Source organism: Hemicordylus capensis, chromosome 2 (genome assembly GCF_027244095.1).
Source record: "Hemicordylus capensis ecotype Gifberg chromosome 2, rHemCap1.1.pri, whole genome shotgun sequence".
In the NCBI taxonomy this organism is placed as follows: Eukaryota; Metazoa; Chordata; class Lepidosauria; order Squamata; family Cordylidae; genus Hemicordylus; species Hemicordylus capensis.
The window spans coordinates 149,672,784-149,691,931 of record NC_069658.1 but is presented as its reverse complement, the minus strand read 5'-3'; the positions used below and the strand labels follow the sequence as shown (position 1 = coordinate 149,691,931).

At 45.8% G+C, this 19,148-nt stretch overlaps 1 protein-coding gene across 2 annotated transcripts in view; it reads right to left on the bottom strand.

Annotated features, from left to right (window-relative positions):
• Positions 1 to 19,148, bottom strand: part of TNKS (tankyrase) — a 150,075-nt gene that overhangs the window by 119,192 nt on the left and 11,735 nt on the right. For both annotated transcript variants that reach the window (XM_053303344.1, XM_053303345.1), the window contains exon 2: positions 5,346 to 5,570. In XM_053303344.1, the coding sequence (XP_053159319.1) occupies positions 5,346 to 5,570 (225 nt within the window). The remainder of the gene's footprint in view (positions 1 to 5,345; positions 5,571 to 19,148) is intronic.

Sequence of the window (19,148 nt, the reverse complement as noted above, 5' to 3'; positions counted from 1 at the left end):
TCCCAGTAAAGCTTCTTTTTGTAATTGGCTGATGGTGATTTCTGTGGCCCCTATGGTGTTGAGGTGCTCTTCAAGGTCTTTTGGAACTGCACCCAGGGCGCCAATTACCACTGGGATTATTTGGGTCTTCTTCTGCCACAGCCTTTCAATTTCAATTTGTAGATCTTTGTATTTGGTGATTTTTTCTATTTCTTTTTCTTCTATTCTGCTATCCCCTGGTATTGCTATGTCGATAATTTTGACTTGTTTTTCTTTCTTCTCGACTACAGTTATATCTGGTGTATTGTGTGGCAGATGTTTGTCTGTTTGTAGTCGGAAGTCCCATAATATTTTTACATCTTCATTTTCTTCAACTTTTTCAATTTTATGGTCCCACCAATTCTTGGCTACAGGTAGCTTGTATTTTTTGCAAATGTTCCAGTGTATCATCCCTGCTACCTTGTCATGCCTTTGTTTGTAGTCAGTCTGTGCGATCTTCTTACAACAGCTGATCAGGTGGTCCACTGTTTCATCTGCTTCTTTACAAAGGCGGCACTTGCTGTTCGTTGTGGATTTTTCGACTTTTGCTCTTATTGCATTTGTTCTTAGTGCCTGTTCTTGTGCAGCCAGTATTAAACCCTCTGTTTCTTTCTTCAAGTTGCCATTCTTAAGCCATTGCCAGGTCTTGCTGATGTCTGATTTTCCACTTATATTGTGCAAATATTGACCACTAGTGTGTTTAAGCCCGTTATAATAACGGGCGCTAGCTTTTACCCTCCCTTTATTTATTTTTCCTTTTTTTGGTTTAATCTTTCTGTTTGTTTCTTTATCTCTCTGTCTCTTACTCTCTTTACTGTTTTCCTGTATCCCCCCCCCCTTTTTTGTGTTTTGCTATTTCTTCTCCCTTGCGTTGTTCTAACATATTCATGAATTTTTATTTTTATTTTTGGTTTAAGTAATTTTGTGTATTTCTCCCCCCTCTGCCCTCATAGTATTTATTTATACACCACTGTGAGTGGAAAAGGAACTGTGAGTGGAAAGGAACTCTCTCTGCTTGTGAGGGCTCCCCTGTCGGCTGGTGTGCTGTCTCCCCTCAGGGAGTTGTGACTGCAGCCTGATATCATGGTTCTCGTTAGTAAATTTTGACAATGTGGTGACAGTCATCATCAACGTGCTGTGCTCTGTTAAGCTTGCTAAATAAAAGATCAAAGTTTGCTCCACTGTGAGTGGAGAAGCACTTTCTCTGGTTCTGAGGGCTTCCCTGCCGGTTGGTGTGCTGACTCCCTTCAGGGAGTTTAGACTCCTGGCAGTATTTGGTTGTAAATCACTAATAGAAAGCCACTCCTGGATGTTATGAGCTAATTTTGGCAATGAAGAGCCAGAAATAAGCGTCCTGTTTTGCTCTCGGAATAATCTCCTCTAACGGTGAAGTGGAGACCGTTAGTGAACTCGGCTGCTGCGTGCGGCCATTATTTCTGCAGGCTGTTTTCCCGCCCTTAGTTGGAAGGGGTGGGGGGGAATTTCGCAATATGTGATTGGTTGGCCGGGGAAAGGGGCTTACTGTGTTTACTTACTTGCTTGTGCAACTGTGTGTTATGGCAGCCCGCCCTCCCAAGTCCTCCTTTCCACCACCCCCTGACACGGACGGCCATTTTCTTTTAAATATTATCAAGAATGACTAAAAGGGCTAAAATGCCCCATTAAAATGCCCCCGCGGCTGCCGCCGCCAACCAGCCACCCCCCCTCCAAGCAAAAACCCACACTCCCGCATTTTAGGGCCAAAACGGCCCATGAGCATTCCCCCGGGGCTCCCGCTGCCGAACTACCGCCAGCCCTCCCAGCTGCCCAGACCTCTCCTCCCCGGGAGCACGTCCTAAGATCGCTTGCATGACCAATGTAGAGAAGGAGAGAGGAGCGCTCGTGCAGAGCTCCTCACTCCTTAAAGCCTCTTCCTGCACTGCCGCTTTGGCCGAAAAGGACGCAATAGGAGTCCTTTTCGGCCAAAGCGGCAGTGCAGGAAGAGGCTTTAAGGAGGGAGCTGCTCTGCACGCGAGCTCCTCTCTCCTTCTCTACGTTGGTCATGCAAGCGATTTTAGGACGTGCTCCCGGGGAGGAGAGTTGTGTTGGTAAGCAGGTTTTGGCAGCTGGGAGGGCAGGCGGGCGGTTGGCGGCGATAGCCACGTGGGCATTCGGGGGCATTTTCAAGGGCCGTTTTGGTCCTTAAACGTGGGGGTTTAAAGCTTGGAGAGGGGGGCGGACGGTTGGCGGCGACAGCCGCGGGGGCATTTTAATGGGGCATTTTAGGCCTTTTAGTCGTCCTTCGCAATATTTAAAAGAAGATGGCCGGCCGTGTCTGGGCGGCCGTGTCTTTTTGGGCCATTCTGAGCACGCGCATGCTCAGAACAGCCCAAAAAGACACGGGCAGCACGACCGCACGCCCAAGCATTTTATGGTATAGGATGCAGGGGCTTATTTCTCCATTTTTCTGCTCGGTTCTTGACTTGTTCTTTCTTGTAGGCCTGCTTTGTTTCATTGGTGTTGAATAGTTTCTCGTTATTGACCATTTGAAGTGCATCTTCTTCACTGCCCCTTATATATTCTTCATGGCCTCTTTTCTCCTCCTCTACTGTTTGATGGACTTGCAGCATTCCTCTTCCACCTGAGCTGCGAGGGAGGTATAGCCTATCGACATCACTGCGGGGGTGCAGAGCATGGTTGATGGTCATGATTTTCCTGGTCTTACGATCTAGTGTCTCTAGCTCTGCCTGGGTCCAGTTTATTATTCCTGCAGTGTATCTGATAACAGGTACTACTCTGAGAACGTCTTCTTCATTATGAACCCTACCGCCCATTGAGATCATCAGGAGAGGTCCGACTGCAGTTGCCACCAGCTCATTTGGTGGCTACTTGGGGACGGGCCTTCTTCGCTGCTGCCCTAGAGCTTTGGGACATGTTCCCTGCTGAAATAAGAGCCTCCCCATCTCTGACAATTTTTAAAAAGTCTTTAAAGACACACCTATTCACTCAGGCATTTAATTAAATATTGTTTTAACAGTTTTATCATTGTTTTAAAATTTTAAACAGTGGTAATGTTTTAACTTTTACTATGTCATTTATTTTGTTTTAACTACTGTTTTAAGTTTTTTTGTCGTCATTTATTTTAACTAATGTTTTAGCTTTGTTTGTTTGTAAACTGCCCAGAGATGTGAATTTTGGATGGTACAGAAGTATGTTAAATAAATAAACACACTATAATGTAAACTACTCAAAGGCAAACCAAGTAAAAATTATGGCAAACTGTTGACAGATGAGTTTTTACACAAGAGCACTTAAGTCAAATTTCTTGACAACGCAGTCAATTGACATTTTTACAGAAGTCAGTCAGCTCTTGTTTCCATTTTTAGGCAAGCTAATTATATTGTATATGAAAACTAACTGCAACCACAACTTTAAGTGATAGTTTGGAGATTTCTAGTCCATACTGCATGCAGCAGCTATCATTTTTAAGCTAGCTTTAAAAAAAACCTTCCCAAATCGAAACAACACAGGTAGTGAGAAAAGCAACAAAGCCGTTTGCTAATTTAGACACTGATAACAGGCGGAAGTCTGAGGAGGTAGCAGCTCTTCTGCACTGGGGGGTGGGGTGGGGTGGAGGGGGGACCAGCAGCCTCTGCTGAAGGCACAGAAGATTGCCATGAGCTCACTGGGGCTTGGGCTTCTTGACACACTCAGTATTGCCAATAGCGGGCCAAAAAGTGTATGTCTAATAATCTCAAACAGCACATCACAAAAGGCAAACTTTCAGAAAACTTTTAAAGCAAGAGGTAAGGAAGTAAGAAGAAAAAGGACACTCTCTGTACAGGCAGCAGTTAGGTGCTAAGCAGTGCAAGAACAAGTGCTAAGCAGATGAACAGTGAGAGCTCTGCAGTAGTGACCTGCAATGTGTGCAGTAGGTTTGTTTTCTGGCCTGAAAGCTTCAAAGATTCTGCCTACAGCAAGTGTACACTGATTGCACTGCTGGATGCGAAGATAAGAGGGCTTTGCCTCATTAGAGAGAATGAAGAATTCTTGGGCAGGACACAGGGAATATTACAGCAAGCACAACAACAGGAGGGGACTACGAAAGAAGAAAGATGTGATGTGTAAGGGGGAAGAAATTGCCTAACACAGAGTGACTATCAGAAGCAGGAGAATCAGAATTCCTTCACCAATGGAACTTTAAAAAAATGCTTTTAGTATATGTCCCGAGTATTCCAATGGAGGGAACCTACAACAGGCTATGTTCATTAACCCTTTAAGCCATTTCTATCCTTCAGGAAGATGACAAGAGTGCGGGTGGTTGGGGATTTCCTCCTCTTTAAATACCTGAAAGGTTGTCACATACATAGAAGCAGGCAGACTTGTTCTCTACTGCCTCAGAGGGCAAGACTAGATCTAATTGGCTTAAATTACAGGACAGTAGGTTTCAGCTGAACATTAGGAGAAACTTCTTAACAGTAAGAGCAGTTCAACAATGGAACCAATTTTCTAGGGAGCCAATAAGCTCTCCTTCACTGGAGGTCTTCAAATAGATACTGGACTGTAGCTCTGAATGTCCTGCATTAAGCAGGCAGTTGGATGACGGCCTACAAGACAACCTTCAACTCTATGATTCTTTGTACACTAAAGTTGTTGGTAAAGTGTGCCATCAAGTCAGTGACGACTCCTGGCGACCACAGAGCCCTTTGGTTGTCTTCAGCATTAGCCAAAAGATAACGATATTTTCTAATACAATCTGATTACCAACTACCAGATTTAATAGTTCTACAAAATAACTAGCCTATACATTGTTTTTTAAGTTGTCAGTTGAACAGCTGATCAAAGTGTTTCTGTAAACTTTATGAGTCTGTCAGAGGATATGCTGCAAGTTTGTTTTAAATGACAACTTCTCCTATTAGGTGGGGTGGGGAATCTATCTTAACAGATTAAAAAAACTATTCAAGTATCTTACTGAAAATGAAACAGTTGGTAGATTCAAGATCTTAGTAACAGTGGCTAACAGTCACTTACTAAGGATTAAAATAAGCACAATATAGGAAGAGTAATTTCATCTGAAAAATTGTTGAAGTTGATCAGTTGAAAAAAGGATGGAGGAGTTTTTATTTATATCCTCTGTACAACTGCCATATATAGATGCTGCATTGAATAGTTAGATGAAAAAAATGCAGAGATGAAGTTAAGTGGCCTATATGGTTTTATACTTGGAACATCCTAATGTGTTCTTGCTCTGATATCTGTATTATAGTTGCACAAGGATAATTATGTGTCTTAATATACACAAAATTACTGAAAACCAACAGAGATATATTTTTAAGAAATGCACTTACCAATACACACATCTATCTTGCCTTTGATAGCAGCTTCATGTAGAGGAGTGTAGTTCCAGTTGTCTCTGGCATTTGGATCTGCACCCTGACACAGCAAGAGGCTAACTACCTCGGCATGACCAAAGGAACAAGCATTATGAAGAGGTATCAGCCCACCATCATCGCGAGCATGGACATTGGCTCCTGTCTGTAGTAAGTGTTCCACCACATCCTTTCTTCCAAAACCTGCAAAATAAATAAATGTTGCTGAGTATTGTGTATGTAGAAACAAAACAAATATGCAGGAGAAAGTATCATTCATGCTAGTACATGATGGACAGGAATACAGCAAACTGTGACAGATTTAATCACTTTCATAAATAGAAGGCCTACTGCTAATATGTGGTTGATATTATAGCACATTCCTATCAACCTTTACAAACTGAGGGACAGAAGACAACCCTTTACTCAACTTTCCTCCTCAATAGTGCACCTAGACAAGCACTAGAGAGAGATCTCTATCAGCAACCTAATTCCAACAGGAGTCATATTCTTCGCTGAGCCAGAGCTGAAGGGCCAGAAGCAATGCCACTGCCTACTGGAACACCCCACAAGCAAGCTCAGTCAGAAGCAACGAAATCTAACCAGCTTCTTTGTTAGCATGACGTGCAACAGGGTTGTTTTGTTTATGCACTTCCACTGTTTACTCCCTCTTTTCTTCATTTTGGTTTGCATGTGGGGTGAACAACTGAGGTACACAAGGAGAGAATTCTGCCAGAAACACTGCTGTGCAGTAACATTGGAGAGAATAGATTAAGAATCCCTTTCCTTGAGCTGTGGCTCAGGAGAAAGGTACCTAGCTACATAACGTGAGAGCTGTCCTAAGATCAGGGGACATGAGAGGCAGGGCGGGCCCCTCAGCCACCCAACTGCTCATCCCCATTCTATGTGCTACAGAAATAATACAGGATCAGTTCATGCAATCAAACTATGGTTAACTTGGAATGGGAACACTGTCCAAAGCCTGCTAAGACCATTTGCTCCCTCTTTCTCTGCTCATACAATATTGAGACGGCACTCTGGTCTCTGAACCAGAGTTAAACCACAGTCTTGGTTTTAGATGAACTGCAGAGCTATGGTTTAAACAAACCAAGATGCAAATGTCATGGATCTTATTCTTGAAAGGCTCTGAGCCACATTTTCGACTGAAACTAACCATAGTTTGTTGAGCATTGAAACAGTATATAGTATTGTTTGCTAGTTAATTTATTTACAATATTTATACTCCACCCCTCCAGTACACTACTGCTCAGGGCAGCTCACAACATTAACAAAATAGATACAAAACAGAATAATTAATAAAAATTTAAAAAGTTTAAACCAAGTTAAAACCACATCTCGAAGTTACAAATTTCAAGTTTTAAATTAAAAATTATAAGTGAAAACCCTAATTTAAATTTAAAGATTTTAAATATGGCCCTGATCCATTTCAGAAGGGCAGTATAAAAATCAAATAAAATAAATAAAATAAATAGTTTTGGCTTGCCAGCACTGTAGGCATTCTACTCTACTTTTTCACATTGAGTAGCCCAAGACAAACACAAATTCATCATGGATTAGCCAAGTGAGTGTGTTTCAGGAAAATCACCACTTTTGAGGCACTAGCAAGTGTATGAATTTAAGAAAAAAGATTTAAAGAAAATACAAGCATAGCATATACAAAGTATATGCAGTATGATTCATGTTGTACGAAGAATCCCAATACTGTAAAAAGGGGAGCCAGATTTGTGCGAAACAAGTCTTCAATAACCTTCTTCCAATGTAATATGAGGTTTTAACTTAGATAATATCAAGATGTTCCACAACTACAAAAACTTTGTCAAAAGAAAGTTCATTACCCTTCCAGTGCTTGGACACAAACTTAATTGTTGTCAACACATTTGGCTATTACAAGATCATATTTATTTGGGGGGATCAGACTCACCGATATATTTAACACACCAATTTGGGAGAAAATTAAACAGTTTGTAATATTCAGTAAGATGATTTCAACTGTTTAAAAAAATTGAATCAGGGTTAGGGCACTGGCAAAACATGGGACTAGATTTACCAACTTGTTGCACATTTCCATCAACAAATTGTGGAATTTTACTGAATTACCAGTGACTCGAAAATTACTTTTGTTAAAGTAACCCTCTTTCAACTCTACACAATGCAGAATGTTCAAACTTTTTCTACACATTTGCTGATAAATCACCTCTCCAAACCTGATTTTGTCAATTTCAAAAATGTTTTTGTAGCCCTTTATAAAGTTCAGATTAAAAGTTTTACATTTCGTTAAATTCCCAATTGTGGAGTTTACAGTTAACTATTAAATTAACACAGATCTAATCTTAACAGAATGAGCATAGTGGAGGGCTTATTTCATGCAAAAAATTAAGATATTTTTCACATGTCTTTACAGCATGCTAACTTATCACATAATTTGTAGCTAGATTACCTCCCCACTAAATCTCACAATTAAACCAAGGCAATAAAACTTTATGATCCAAAATATAAATAGACAATGGAAAAAAGAACTCTGGCTTGGCAAACTTCTAAATTTATCCCAACTGAGTTCTGAATCAATCATAAGTTGTTTAATATCCATAGGTCTCTCTTTTCCCTGCTAACTGTCCAAAGAGGCATCTTTTTAAAGTGGTGAATTCTCTTTACTGAGCAGGGGGAGAGCAACTGGCCCTATCCAGCTCCAGCATAGCATCTCTTCAGTGGCTGTTGCCAATTTTGTGTTTCTTTTTAGGTTGTGAGCCCTTTGGGAACAGGGGTCAATCTTTACTTATTTTTATTTCTCTATGTAAACCGCTTTGGGAACTTTTGTTGAAAAGTGGTATATAAATATTCTTCAAAGTCCCACAAGATCCACAGTAATATGGCACACTCATTTTCTTGCACTACTGGGCCTTCTGGCCTCACTTTGTAACAAGAATCCCCCTATTGTCCCTGCCCCCATATTTTCTATATAAATCTGCCAACTGAGGATAATATGTGCAGGTGAACAAGCCCTTCATAAAAAGGCTAATTGTGCTGGGTTCCATCACAGAGGCACTCAACTAGACATGAAGAAAGAGTTGGCACGAAGACTATTGCAGAGGCTAGTTTTTAGATTTTGATTCCGGATGATCCATTGTTGCTGGTAAGTAGCTGCTTTAGGTTGAGGAGTTGTCTGCAAAACAGGATAGGTCTTTTGCTCAAGGCTTTGTGTGAGGAAAAGGCTGTAGATATTCAGTATGTATTGAAGAAGCTTCAGTTGGAAGCTACAGGCAATGATGGGTAATATTCTATTACTGAGCCCATCTAGCAGTAGCTGACTCCTGGAGTACAACTCTGCCCTTGTCAACCAGTTTCTTCATTTGTCCAGTTGTGAGAATATTTGATGTAAATCTGAAGGTATTTATTTCTGTCCAAAGGTCTGCAAATGCAATTATATGTAATGAGACTTGGCTGTGGACAATAGATCATGTGGCGTGTTCTGAACGGTAGATGGAAGCATGTAGGTTAGGAATAACAGTCAACTTGTTTCCAGCACAAGGGGTTATGTGTGTGTCTTTCCCGTGGATCCAGATGATGAAAATGTGTTCTATGGTTCTCAGATAGAGGAGAGGCACTTGGAGACAGCAGCAGAAGCATTATGCTAAAGGAGCTTTAGATAAATATACAAGTGAAACAACTTGCAAGCATATTAATATCTTATGTCACTGTGACTCCTGTCATTTCCTAGCTCATGATGCATGCTGTACAATGGGAGAGTCTTCCCACATCAGTGATACATTTTATCGGTTTTAAATTTTTATCGGTTTTTGTTTTTATTTTTTGTAGTCTGGGTGAGACATGGAACCTACCTGTGCAAACGACATGTTTGTTATCTTTGTGGTTTGGGCTGCATATCAGCCAGTGAGTGAGTCAGTGAGAACTTAGTTTGCAAGCACATTGGCATCTTATCTCACTGTGACTCTAGTCTTTTCCTAGCTCTATGAGGTCTCATTCCCTATGCTTTTCAACGGGAGAGTTTTTCTGGATTTTCCAGGAAAGACCTGATTGGGGGAGGCTAGTGATCCCAGCTTCTCCCAGCAGGATACACTGCTGTGGTGGAGCAGGTGAGAGGATGTGGGCGAGGAGATGGTGCGGCTGTGGTCTATAAGAACACTGTCTCTCTTACCAGAATTCCTGTTGGGGGATTGGCCCATATTGAGTGTCAGTTTCTAAGCCTAGGGACCAAGGATAGATTGGGACTACTGTTGGCATACAGGTCAACGGAATCCCTAACTGACCTGACGGACCTGGTTCCAGGGTTGGCATTGGAGTCATTCAGATTGTTGGTGGTGGGGGACTTCAATGTTCACTATGGGACTGGGTTGTCAGGAGCAGCTCAGGAGTTCATAGTGACCATGACTACTATGGGCCTATCCCAGGTGGTCTCTGGATCAACACATGTTGCTGGTTACACTCTCAATTTGGTCTTTTACTCTGATCAGGCTGGTGTTCCATGGATGAGGACTCTTGTTATTTCCCCACTGTCATGGCCGGACCACCATCTGCTTAAAGGTAGGACTTGCAATCACCACTCACCTCCGTAGGGATGAAGGACCCATTAGGTTGGTCTGCCCAAGACTGTTATTGGATCCAATCGGATTCCAAGAAGCCTTGGAAGGGTTTCAAGTCACCTCTGCCAAGGATTCTGCCAATGCTCTGGTGCAAACTTGAAATGATGAACTCACTAGGGCTGTAGACACAATCGCTCCTAAGCATCCTATCTGATCCACTTCAAAATTAGCCCAATGGTATTCAGAAGAACTATGGGAGGTGAAGTTCACATCCAGAAGAGATGACTAGGGTTGTGAAAGGGCTAATACGAGCCCCTCCCACTTGAATCCAAATTTAGAACCATTGGTTACCTGCTGTTATGCTTTTACTTATTTTTTCACAGACAAAAATATCTCCTGTTCAAGTCAAACTGGATTCTACAATTAGGGCAGAGTATGTTATGGAGGTATCCAGCAAATCTTCTTATATGGTCAGACTGGGTCACTTTCAGTTTGTGACTCCTGAGAACGTAGACAAGATGTTTTGGACTGTGCATCCTAACGCCTGTTCTCAACCTTTGCCCAACTTGGCTTATTTTATCTAACAATCAGGTTGTCAGAGAGGGTCAGCAAACATCATAAATGCTTCTCTGAGGGAGGGTAGGATGCCCCCTTGTCTTAAGGAAACTATCATTAGACCTGTTACCAGCTGAGCTTATTCTGTCCGCTCTCAGAAGCCTCCCTGGTTGCAACTGCATCTCCAGGCTTGGAGACTGCACTTTTGCTATGCTCAGGAGCTGCACCACAATGTGAGCTCCCAGTCTATGTTATACATGGGGACAAGTTGCTTAGTTGGCAGTGGACTGGTTGCCCCTAGATTTGACTACAAGCCCCACAGATTGGAAAGGGGATTAGTTTCACACTCTCTATGAGGGGTGCCCAGCTAAGCAGATTCCCAGGACTGGCTACTGCAAGTGTCTGGCATCTAAGATCATTTTAGCCTTGGAATGAAATCTAAATTCCCTTCTTCCTCTCACAAAGAGAGATAACACCTGTTGTTAACGAAGCAATCAGGCCAGGAAGGGAAGGCAGAAAAGACAGATAAGACAAGTGCAATTGCAGCATCCATAGGGATGAGTCGGTGGTGTAACTTTGAAGAAGTGCCCATTGAAACTCTTGATAAAATTATTGGGAAGCCCTTCTCAGCACAGGATATTCTTTAAATGCATCTGCACACTCCAGTTATCCTCACAATCAGCCTTGAATGTCATAGGCCTTGGGTTCCCCCAGGCTTATTGTTTTGGGGGATTTCAATGTTCACGATGAGGCCCCCCTAGTAGGTGCGGCTCAGAATTTCATGGCCTCCATGGCAACCATCGGCCTGTCTCAATTGGTATCAGGCCCTACCCACGTGGCGGGACACACTCTGGATCTGGTTTTTGCCGACCGGGAAATAAATGATCTGGAGGTGGGGGAATTTGAGACCACTCCCTTGTCATGGACAGATCATCACCTGGTGGGGTTTAGTTTGACTGCTCCGTCTGCCCTCTGCAGGGGTGGTGGGCCAATTAAGATGGTCCGCCCCCAGAGGCTTATGGATCTGCTTGGATTTCAGACGGCCCTCGGGGAGTTTCCAGTGTTCAGAGCTGGTGACCTTGTCGAGGCCTTGGTTGATCTCTGGAATGGAGAGATGACCCGGGCTGTTGACACGGTTGCCCCCAAACGCCCTCTCCGGCTTGGTGGAGCCCATTCTGCTCCTTGGTTTTCCTCGGAGCTTAGGGCGATGAAGCAACTCGGACGACGGCTGGAATGATGCTGGAGGAAGAGTCGTCACGAATCCGACGGAACACGGGCTAGAGCCAATTTTAGGGACTATGCCGTGGCGGTGGGGGCGGCGAAGAAATGCTTTTTCTCTGCCTCCATTGCGTCTGCTCAGTGCAGACAAACAGAGCTGCTTCGTGTGGTGAAAACCTTGCTCCACACATCCCCCCGGACAATGGGGGAGGAGTCATCTACAGCTCTTTGTGATCGGTTTGCCTGTCGCTTTGCAGATAAAGTCGCTTGCATCTGTGCTGACCTGTACTCCAGAGTTTTGGCAGTTCCGGCAGACGTGCCTTTGGTACCATCTGGTCCCGTTGTGTTGGATTCTTTTCGGTTGGTGAGGCCTGAGGATGTGGACAAGATCCTGGGCAGTGTGCGGGCGACTTCGTGCGCTCTTGACCCTTGCCCTTCATGGCTAATAAAAGCTGCCAGGGAGGGGACAGGCAGATGGCTGGAGGTGATTGTTAATGCTTCATTAAGGGAGGGCAGGATGCCATCGTGCCTTAAGGAGGCAGTGGTAAGACCTCTATTTAAAAAGCCCTCCCTTGATCCCTCCAACCTGGACAACTATAGACCTGTGTCTAACCTTCCCTTTTTGGGCAAGGTGATAGAACGTGTGGTGGCGTCCCAGCTGCAGAGGGTCTTGGATGATACAGATTATCTGGACCCTTTTCAATCTGGCTTCTGCCCCAGGTATGGGACTGAGACTGCCTTGGTCGCTCTAGTGGATGACCTACGCCAGGAACTAGACAGGGGGAGTGCATCCCTGTTGGTTCTGCTGGACCTCTCGGCGGCGTTCGATACCATCGACCATGGTATCCTTCTGGGCCGCCTCTCGAGTATGGGAATCGGAGGCACTGCGTTGCAGTGGTTCCGGTCCTTTCTTGAGGGGAGGGTCCAGAAGGTGGTGCTGGGGGACTACTTCTCGGCCCCGTGGCCATTGGCCTGTGGGGTCCCGCAGGGTTTGGTCTTGTCCCCCATGCTGTTTAACATCTACATGAAGCCGATGGGAGAGGTCATCCGGGGATTTGGACTGAGTTGTCAGCAATATGCGGATGACACTCAGCTCTACCTCTCCTTGTCATCTGATCCTAGGGAGGCGGTGGATGTCCTGAACCGGGGGCTGGAGGCCGTGATGGGTTGGATGTGGGCTAACAAACTGAAATTGAATCCAGATAAGACGGAGGTACTGTTGGTCAGTAGGAGAGCCAATCGGGATGAGGAGATTTTACCGGTTCTAGATGGGGTTGCACTCCCCTTGAAGGAGCAAGTACGCAGCTTGAGGGTACTACTGGACCCGGCTCTGCTTTTGGAAGCTCAGGTGGAGGCGGTGGCCAGGGGTGCCTTCGCACGGCTTCGGCTGGTGCGCCAGCTGCGTCTCTTTCTCGAGAAGGCAGATCTGGCCACAGTTACCCACGCCTTAGTCACGTCGCGGCTGGATTACTGTAACGCGCTCTACGTGGGGCTGCCCTTGAAGAATATCCGGAAACTGCAGCTAGTGCAAAACGCGGCAGCAAGGGTTTTATCCGGAGCTGCCCGTTGGGAACATATCACCCCCATTTTGAAAGAGCGGCACTGGCTACCGGTTCGTTTCCGGGTCCAATTCAAGGTGCTGGTTTTGACCTTTAAAGCCCTAAACGGTTTGGGCCCGGGGTATTTGAGGGACCGCCTGCTCCCAAGGGTTGCTGCCCGCTTGACGAGGACATCTGAGGGGGCCCTGAGGGTGCCGACAATGAGAGAGGCCCGGCTGTCGTGCACTCGGGACAGGGCCTTCTCCGTTGCTGCCCCCAGACTCTGGAATGCTCTCCCAGTGGCCATTCGTTCCTCGGACTCCATCACGGCTTTTAGAAAGCTTGTAAAGACTTGTCTTTTTACCCAGGCTTTTACATAATCATTTTTACTGCTGCTTCTGGGTGTTTTTATCTGTTGTATTGTTTTATGCCTGTTTTTATATGTTTTTATACTTTTAGCATGATGTTTTTATTGTGTTCTTATTGTATGTTTTTAACTTTTGTAAACTGCCTTGGGGCTATCTTTTAACGAAAGGCGGTATAAAAATGCAAAAATAAAAATAAATAAATAAACAGGTGATTCACACACATTCCTCACCCAGGAAGGACTAAGACACAATGCATTCCAAAAAAGGTTGTCTGGGCTCCCCTATTCAGCAGAGCAGGATAAAAGAAATGTGCCCTCAAGGCACCTTTTGAGGTATAAGTATCCCTAACTCTATGACCCAGTGTGACTCCCACTAAGAAACATCTGTGTTCCCTTGTGGCTCTCACTCTAGACCCCAGCAGACTGCAACAAGAAACTCCACCTTGATGTTCCCCTCTTCAGGACAGGTGATATAGCCTCTTGCCCAGCTTCTTCAGGGCTGAACCTATTCCTTTCTCTTATTTCTGAAATCTTGCCCCTCCACCTTAAAGTACCTCTATAGCCCGCCTGGGAATTTACACATAATTTGGAACTTTAACCTAAATGTGCCTTACAATAATCTATTTTTAAACATATTTGCATTGCTTCTACTTTGTTTAGTCTTATTATTTTTGCTTTAAATAAAACTCCTTTTTGATGTAATTAAAACCTCTCAAGCCGATTTTCTTGAGTTCATACGCTTGCACAAATTAAAGCTGATTGGAACTGTCTCCCCTTTTGAACTAAATTCCCCACATTCACCCAAACTAGGGGATGCAGGCCAATCATGCTTTAGGCAGTTTCATTAACAGACCATACTTGAAAAAGCCTACACTTGACCCCTCAAAGTTAGGCAATTATAGGCCTGTCTCTAATCTCCCATAGTTGGGCAAGGTGATTGAGAGGGTGGTGGTTTCTCAGCTCCAGACAGTCCTGGAGAAAACTGATTATCTAGATTCATTTCAAACTGACTTTCAGGCGGGCTATGGGATTGAGACTGCCCTGGTCAGCCTGATGGATTATCTCCAATTAGGTATTGACAGAGGGAGTGCGACTCTGCTGATCCTTTTGGATCTCTCAGCGGCTTTTGATACCATTGACTATGGTATCTTTCTGGGTCATCTGAGGTAGATGGGATTAGGTGGCAATGTTCTACTACATTCTGAGTAGATTCCAGATGGTGTCACTTAGAGACTGTTGCTCTACAAAGCGAGAATTACTGTATGGAGTTCCACAAGGTTCCATACTGTCTCCAATGCTTTTTAACATCTACATGAAACCACTAGGAGAGATTGTCGGGAGATTTGGTGCAAGGTGCTATCACTATGCTGATGATGCTCAATTTATCCCTTTCAACTTCATCAGGAAATGGCATAACTTCCTTAAATACCTGCTTGGAGGAGGCAATGGGCTGGATGAGAAATAACAAACTGAAGTTGAATCCAAATAAGATGGAGGTACTGATTGTGAGGGGTCAAGACCCAAGAGATGGTTTGGGTCTGCCTGTTTTTTTTAAGGGGTTACATTCCCCCATAAGATCAGGAACATAGCTTGGAGGTGCTCCTAGATTCAAAACTCTCTTTGGTTTCTCAGGTTGAGGCAGTGGCCAGGAGCACTTTTTATCAGCTATCCTATTTTTGGAGGTAAATGACCTTAAAATGACAGTACATACATTACAGTAGTCAAGACCCCCAGGCTTGACTACTGTAATGTACTCTACATGGGGCTGCCTTTGTACATAGTTCAGAAACTACAACTGGTACAGAATGCGGCAACCAGGTTGGTCTCTGGGATAACATGAAGAGACCATATAACACTGGTTCTGAAAGAAAGGCATTGGCTGCAGATATATTTCCATACAAAATACAAAATGCTGGCCATTACCTATAGAGCCCTGAACAGCTTAGGTCCAGGCTATTTAAGAAACCACCTTCTTTGTGAGGAACCATGCTGCCTATTAAGATCATCGGGAGAGGTCTGGCTATGGTTGCCACTGGCTCATCTGGAGGTGACTTGGGCCCAGGCCTTCTCTCTGGCTGCCCCAGGGCTTTGGAATACTCTCCCTGTCAAAATAAGAGCCTCTCCATCGCCAATTTCTTTTAAAAAGACTTTTTAAAAGACACACCTGTTTCCTCAGAAGCTTAATTTAAAATTTTAAACTCTTTGTTTTTAATCCTGTTAAATTATTTTAATTGCTTCACTTGGAATTGTTTTTATTCTGCAAAAGTGTTTTGTTTGTTTTTATATTTATGTTGAAGTTTGGATTGTGTATACCACCTAGAGATGTATATATCAGGCAGTATAGAAATATGATAAATAAATAGATTTTTCCAAGAGTTTGGATTTTTTTGATAGGCCAGGCAAGATCTGAAACCTACCTGCAAAAACAGCATGTTTATCTTTTGTTATTTGGTGTTGACGTTTCATGTCAGTCAGTCAGTCAGTCAGTGAGGCTCAAGCAACTTTATAATACAGATGTTAGCATACTGCGGAGCCATATGAATAATCTATAGTAGTGCTGTCAACTTGACAATACAAGCTGTCCACAAATCTGAAACAATTGTGGGTGAAAATAGACACTAATCTGGACAGATGTGCCATGAAATTTTCAGGAATAATGTTCTGGATGGCTTGTAGTCCATTGGGATGTATAAACAGCTTCTACAAGCATGGGGACCAGAATAGTGCTTTCCAGAAGACTTTCAATGGTCCGTAGTTTCTTCAGGAAGTTTGTGATGCTCTGCAAATAGAAACATTGGTCTTACCGTGAAGAGTTCTTTCTCCTCTGAAGTAGGAGGTCACAGCTTACAATGGGTTGTCTTCCTCCCCTTGCTCCAGGTAGACAGGAAGTCTCAGGTGTTTGAATAGGTAGGTCCGTCCCCCTTCTCCCAGCATGCCCAGGCGTAGTTCCCCAGTTCCGACTGTCGTGCCTCTTGATTGTACAGTGTGACAATGCTCGTTGGTCATCTTAGTTGTTGAGGAGTTGTTATTGGCATGCACGGGTCAGAGGACAGAACCCTGAGACTTAGGAAGGTTAGGTTAGTCAAAGAGGATGAATGTTAGAACAGTGATCTATCGCTGCAGCTCCCCGGATCCACGGGTGGGCCGCGTGACCTCCTACTTCAGAGGAGAAAGAACTCTTCACGGTAAGACCAATGTTTCTTTCTCCCTCGAAGTAGGAGGTCACAGCTTACAATGGGACCTACCAAAGCAGTCTAGGTACCCGGGAAGGGGAAGTGGATCCCTCTCAGTGGAGCACCACCTGCTGCAGTACAGTTCTCCCAAAGGCTGCCTGCTCCGAGACCAGGGAGTCGATTTTATAATGTTTAAGGAAAGGGGACGCGGATGACCACGTGGCTGCGCGGCAAATCTCCGCTAACGGGGCCTGGGCCGAGAAGGCTGCCGAGGTGGCTGCACTTCGAGTGGAGTGCGCCGTGATGCCTCGAGGTACTTGTATCGACAAGGCCTGATAGGCCGTGGCGATGCATGCCCTCAGCCATCGCGCCAGGGTCGCCTTAGAGGCCCTGTTCCCTAGGGACCCGGCGTGGAAGGACACGAAAAGGGCCTCGGACCGCCTGAAGCCCTTGGTTCTACGGATGTAGCATCGCAGAGCCCTGCGAACGTCCAGAGTGTGCCATTTCTGCTCTAGTGGGTGCTTAGGACTGGGGCAGAAGGATGGCAGGACAAGCGCTTGGGAACGATGAAACACTGAGTTAATTTTGGGGACGAAGGTAGGATCCGTCCTAAGGACCACAGCATCCGGCTGGAAGGTGCAAAGCTCCTTACGGACCGATAGCGCCCCCAGTTCTGACACCCTGCGTGCCGAGGTTATCGCTGTTAGGAAGAGAACCTTGTACGATAGGTGCCTCAGCGGAATAGATGAAATAGGTTCAAAGGGTGCCTGCGTGAGTGCGTTGAGAACCTTGTTGAGGTTCCAAGAGGGAAAGCGATGAACTGGTGGCGGGGCGATATTGGTAGCGCCTCGTAGGAACCGTGAAAGGTGGGGGTGTAGGGTGGTACCCCCAGCCCTCCTGAGTTTCAGGACCGATGCTAGGGCTGATGCTTGTCGTTTCAGGGTACTGGGCTTCAGGCCCTGGTCCAGACCCGCCTGGAGGAAGGCCAGGACTTGTGGCACCCTGGCCGAGGTAGGGTTGACACCTTTGCGCCTAGCCCATCTAAGGAAGGCCGCCCAGGTTGTCTGATAAATCCTGTTGGTGCTCTGGCGTCTGGCAGCTAGGATGGTGTCCTGCACTGACCTGGAATATCCTTTTTTGGCTAGCTGTGAGCGCTCAAACTCCAAGCGTGTAGCTGGAGCCACGCTGGGTCCGGATGTAGTACTGGCCCTTGTGACAACAAGTCTCGCCGTGCCGGTAGAGGCCACGGATCTGTCCTCGAGAGGAGAACCAGATCTGCGAACCATGGGCGCCTTGGCCAATGGGGAGCCACAAGGATGAGCTGTGCCCCCCTGTGGCGAAGTCTCGCCACCACCCGGGGTATGAGGCCTATTGGGGGAAAGGCATACAGGAGCCCTGGAGGCCACGGTGCATTTAGTGCGTCGGTTGCCTCCGCGAGGTGATGGTGGAACCTCGTGAAGAAGCGGGGAAGTTTTGCGTTCTCCGGTGATGCAAACAGGTCCACCTGGGGGGTTCCCAGTCTGTTCTGGATCTGCCTGAACACCTCGGGGTGGAGAGACCACTCCGCCTGGTCCACCGTCTGGTGACTGAGCCAGTCCGCCTGAACATTGGAGATGCCGCTCAGGTGTTCTGCCCTGATCGACTGGACATGGGCTTCTGCCCACTGGAAGAGGGACCTGGATTCCTCCATCAGGGACCTGGATCTGGTTCCGCCCTGGCGGTTCACATGGGCCTTGGCCGTCATATTGTCGGTCCTGACCAACACGTGTCGACCTAGGAGGATCCCTGTGAAGTGGAGCAGAGCCAGCCGGATGGCTCTGAGCTCCAGCCAATTGATACTGTGTAGGGTCTCCTCCGAGGTCCAGGTGCCCTGTGCAGTGTGTCCCTTGCAATGGGCCCCCCACCCTGAAAGGCTGGCGTCGGTAGTAACCAATATTCTGTTGGGTTCCCTTAAGGGGTTCCCTCTCTCCAGGTTTGGGGAGATCCACCAAAGAAGGGACTCTCGCACCTCCTTCGAAAGGGGAAACAGCAGTCTGGAGCGACTGGCGATCTCGTCCTGGAAGGGAAGCAGGGCCCACTGTAAGGGGCGCGCATGCCACCTTGCCCATGGCAGGCATTCTATGCATGCGATCATGGACCCCAGGAGCTGAGCTAATGTCATGATCTCCACCCGGGGCTGGCGGAAGAGCATTTGAATCTGGTCGCGTATCTTTTCCCTCCTGTCCACAGGAAGGGAGATAGTTGCTGCCTTGGTGTCGAACCAGGCCCCCAGATGCTGAAGGGCCTGCGACGGAAGGAGCTGGCTCTTGGCCTCGTTCACCAAGAAGCCGTGGTCTAGCAGTAGCTGGTGAACTCTCTGGACATCCCTGCGT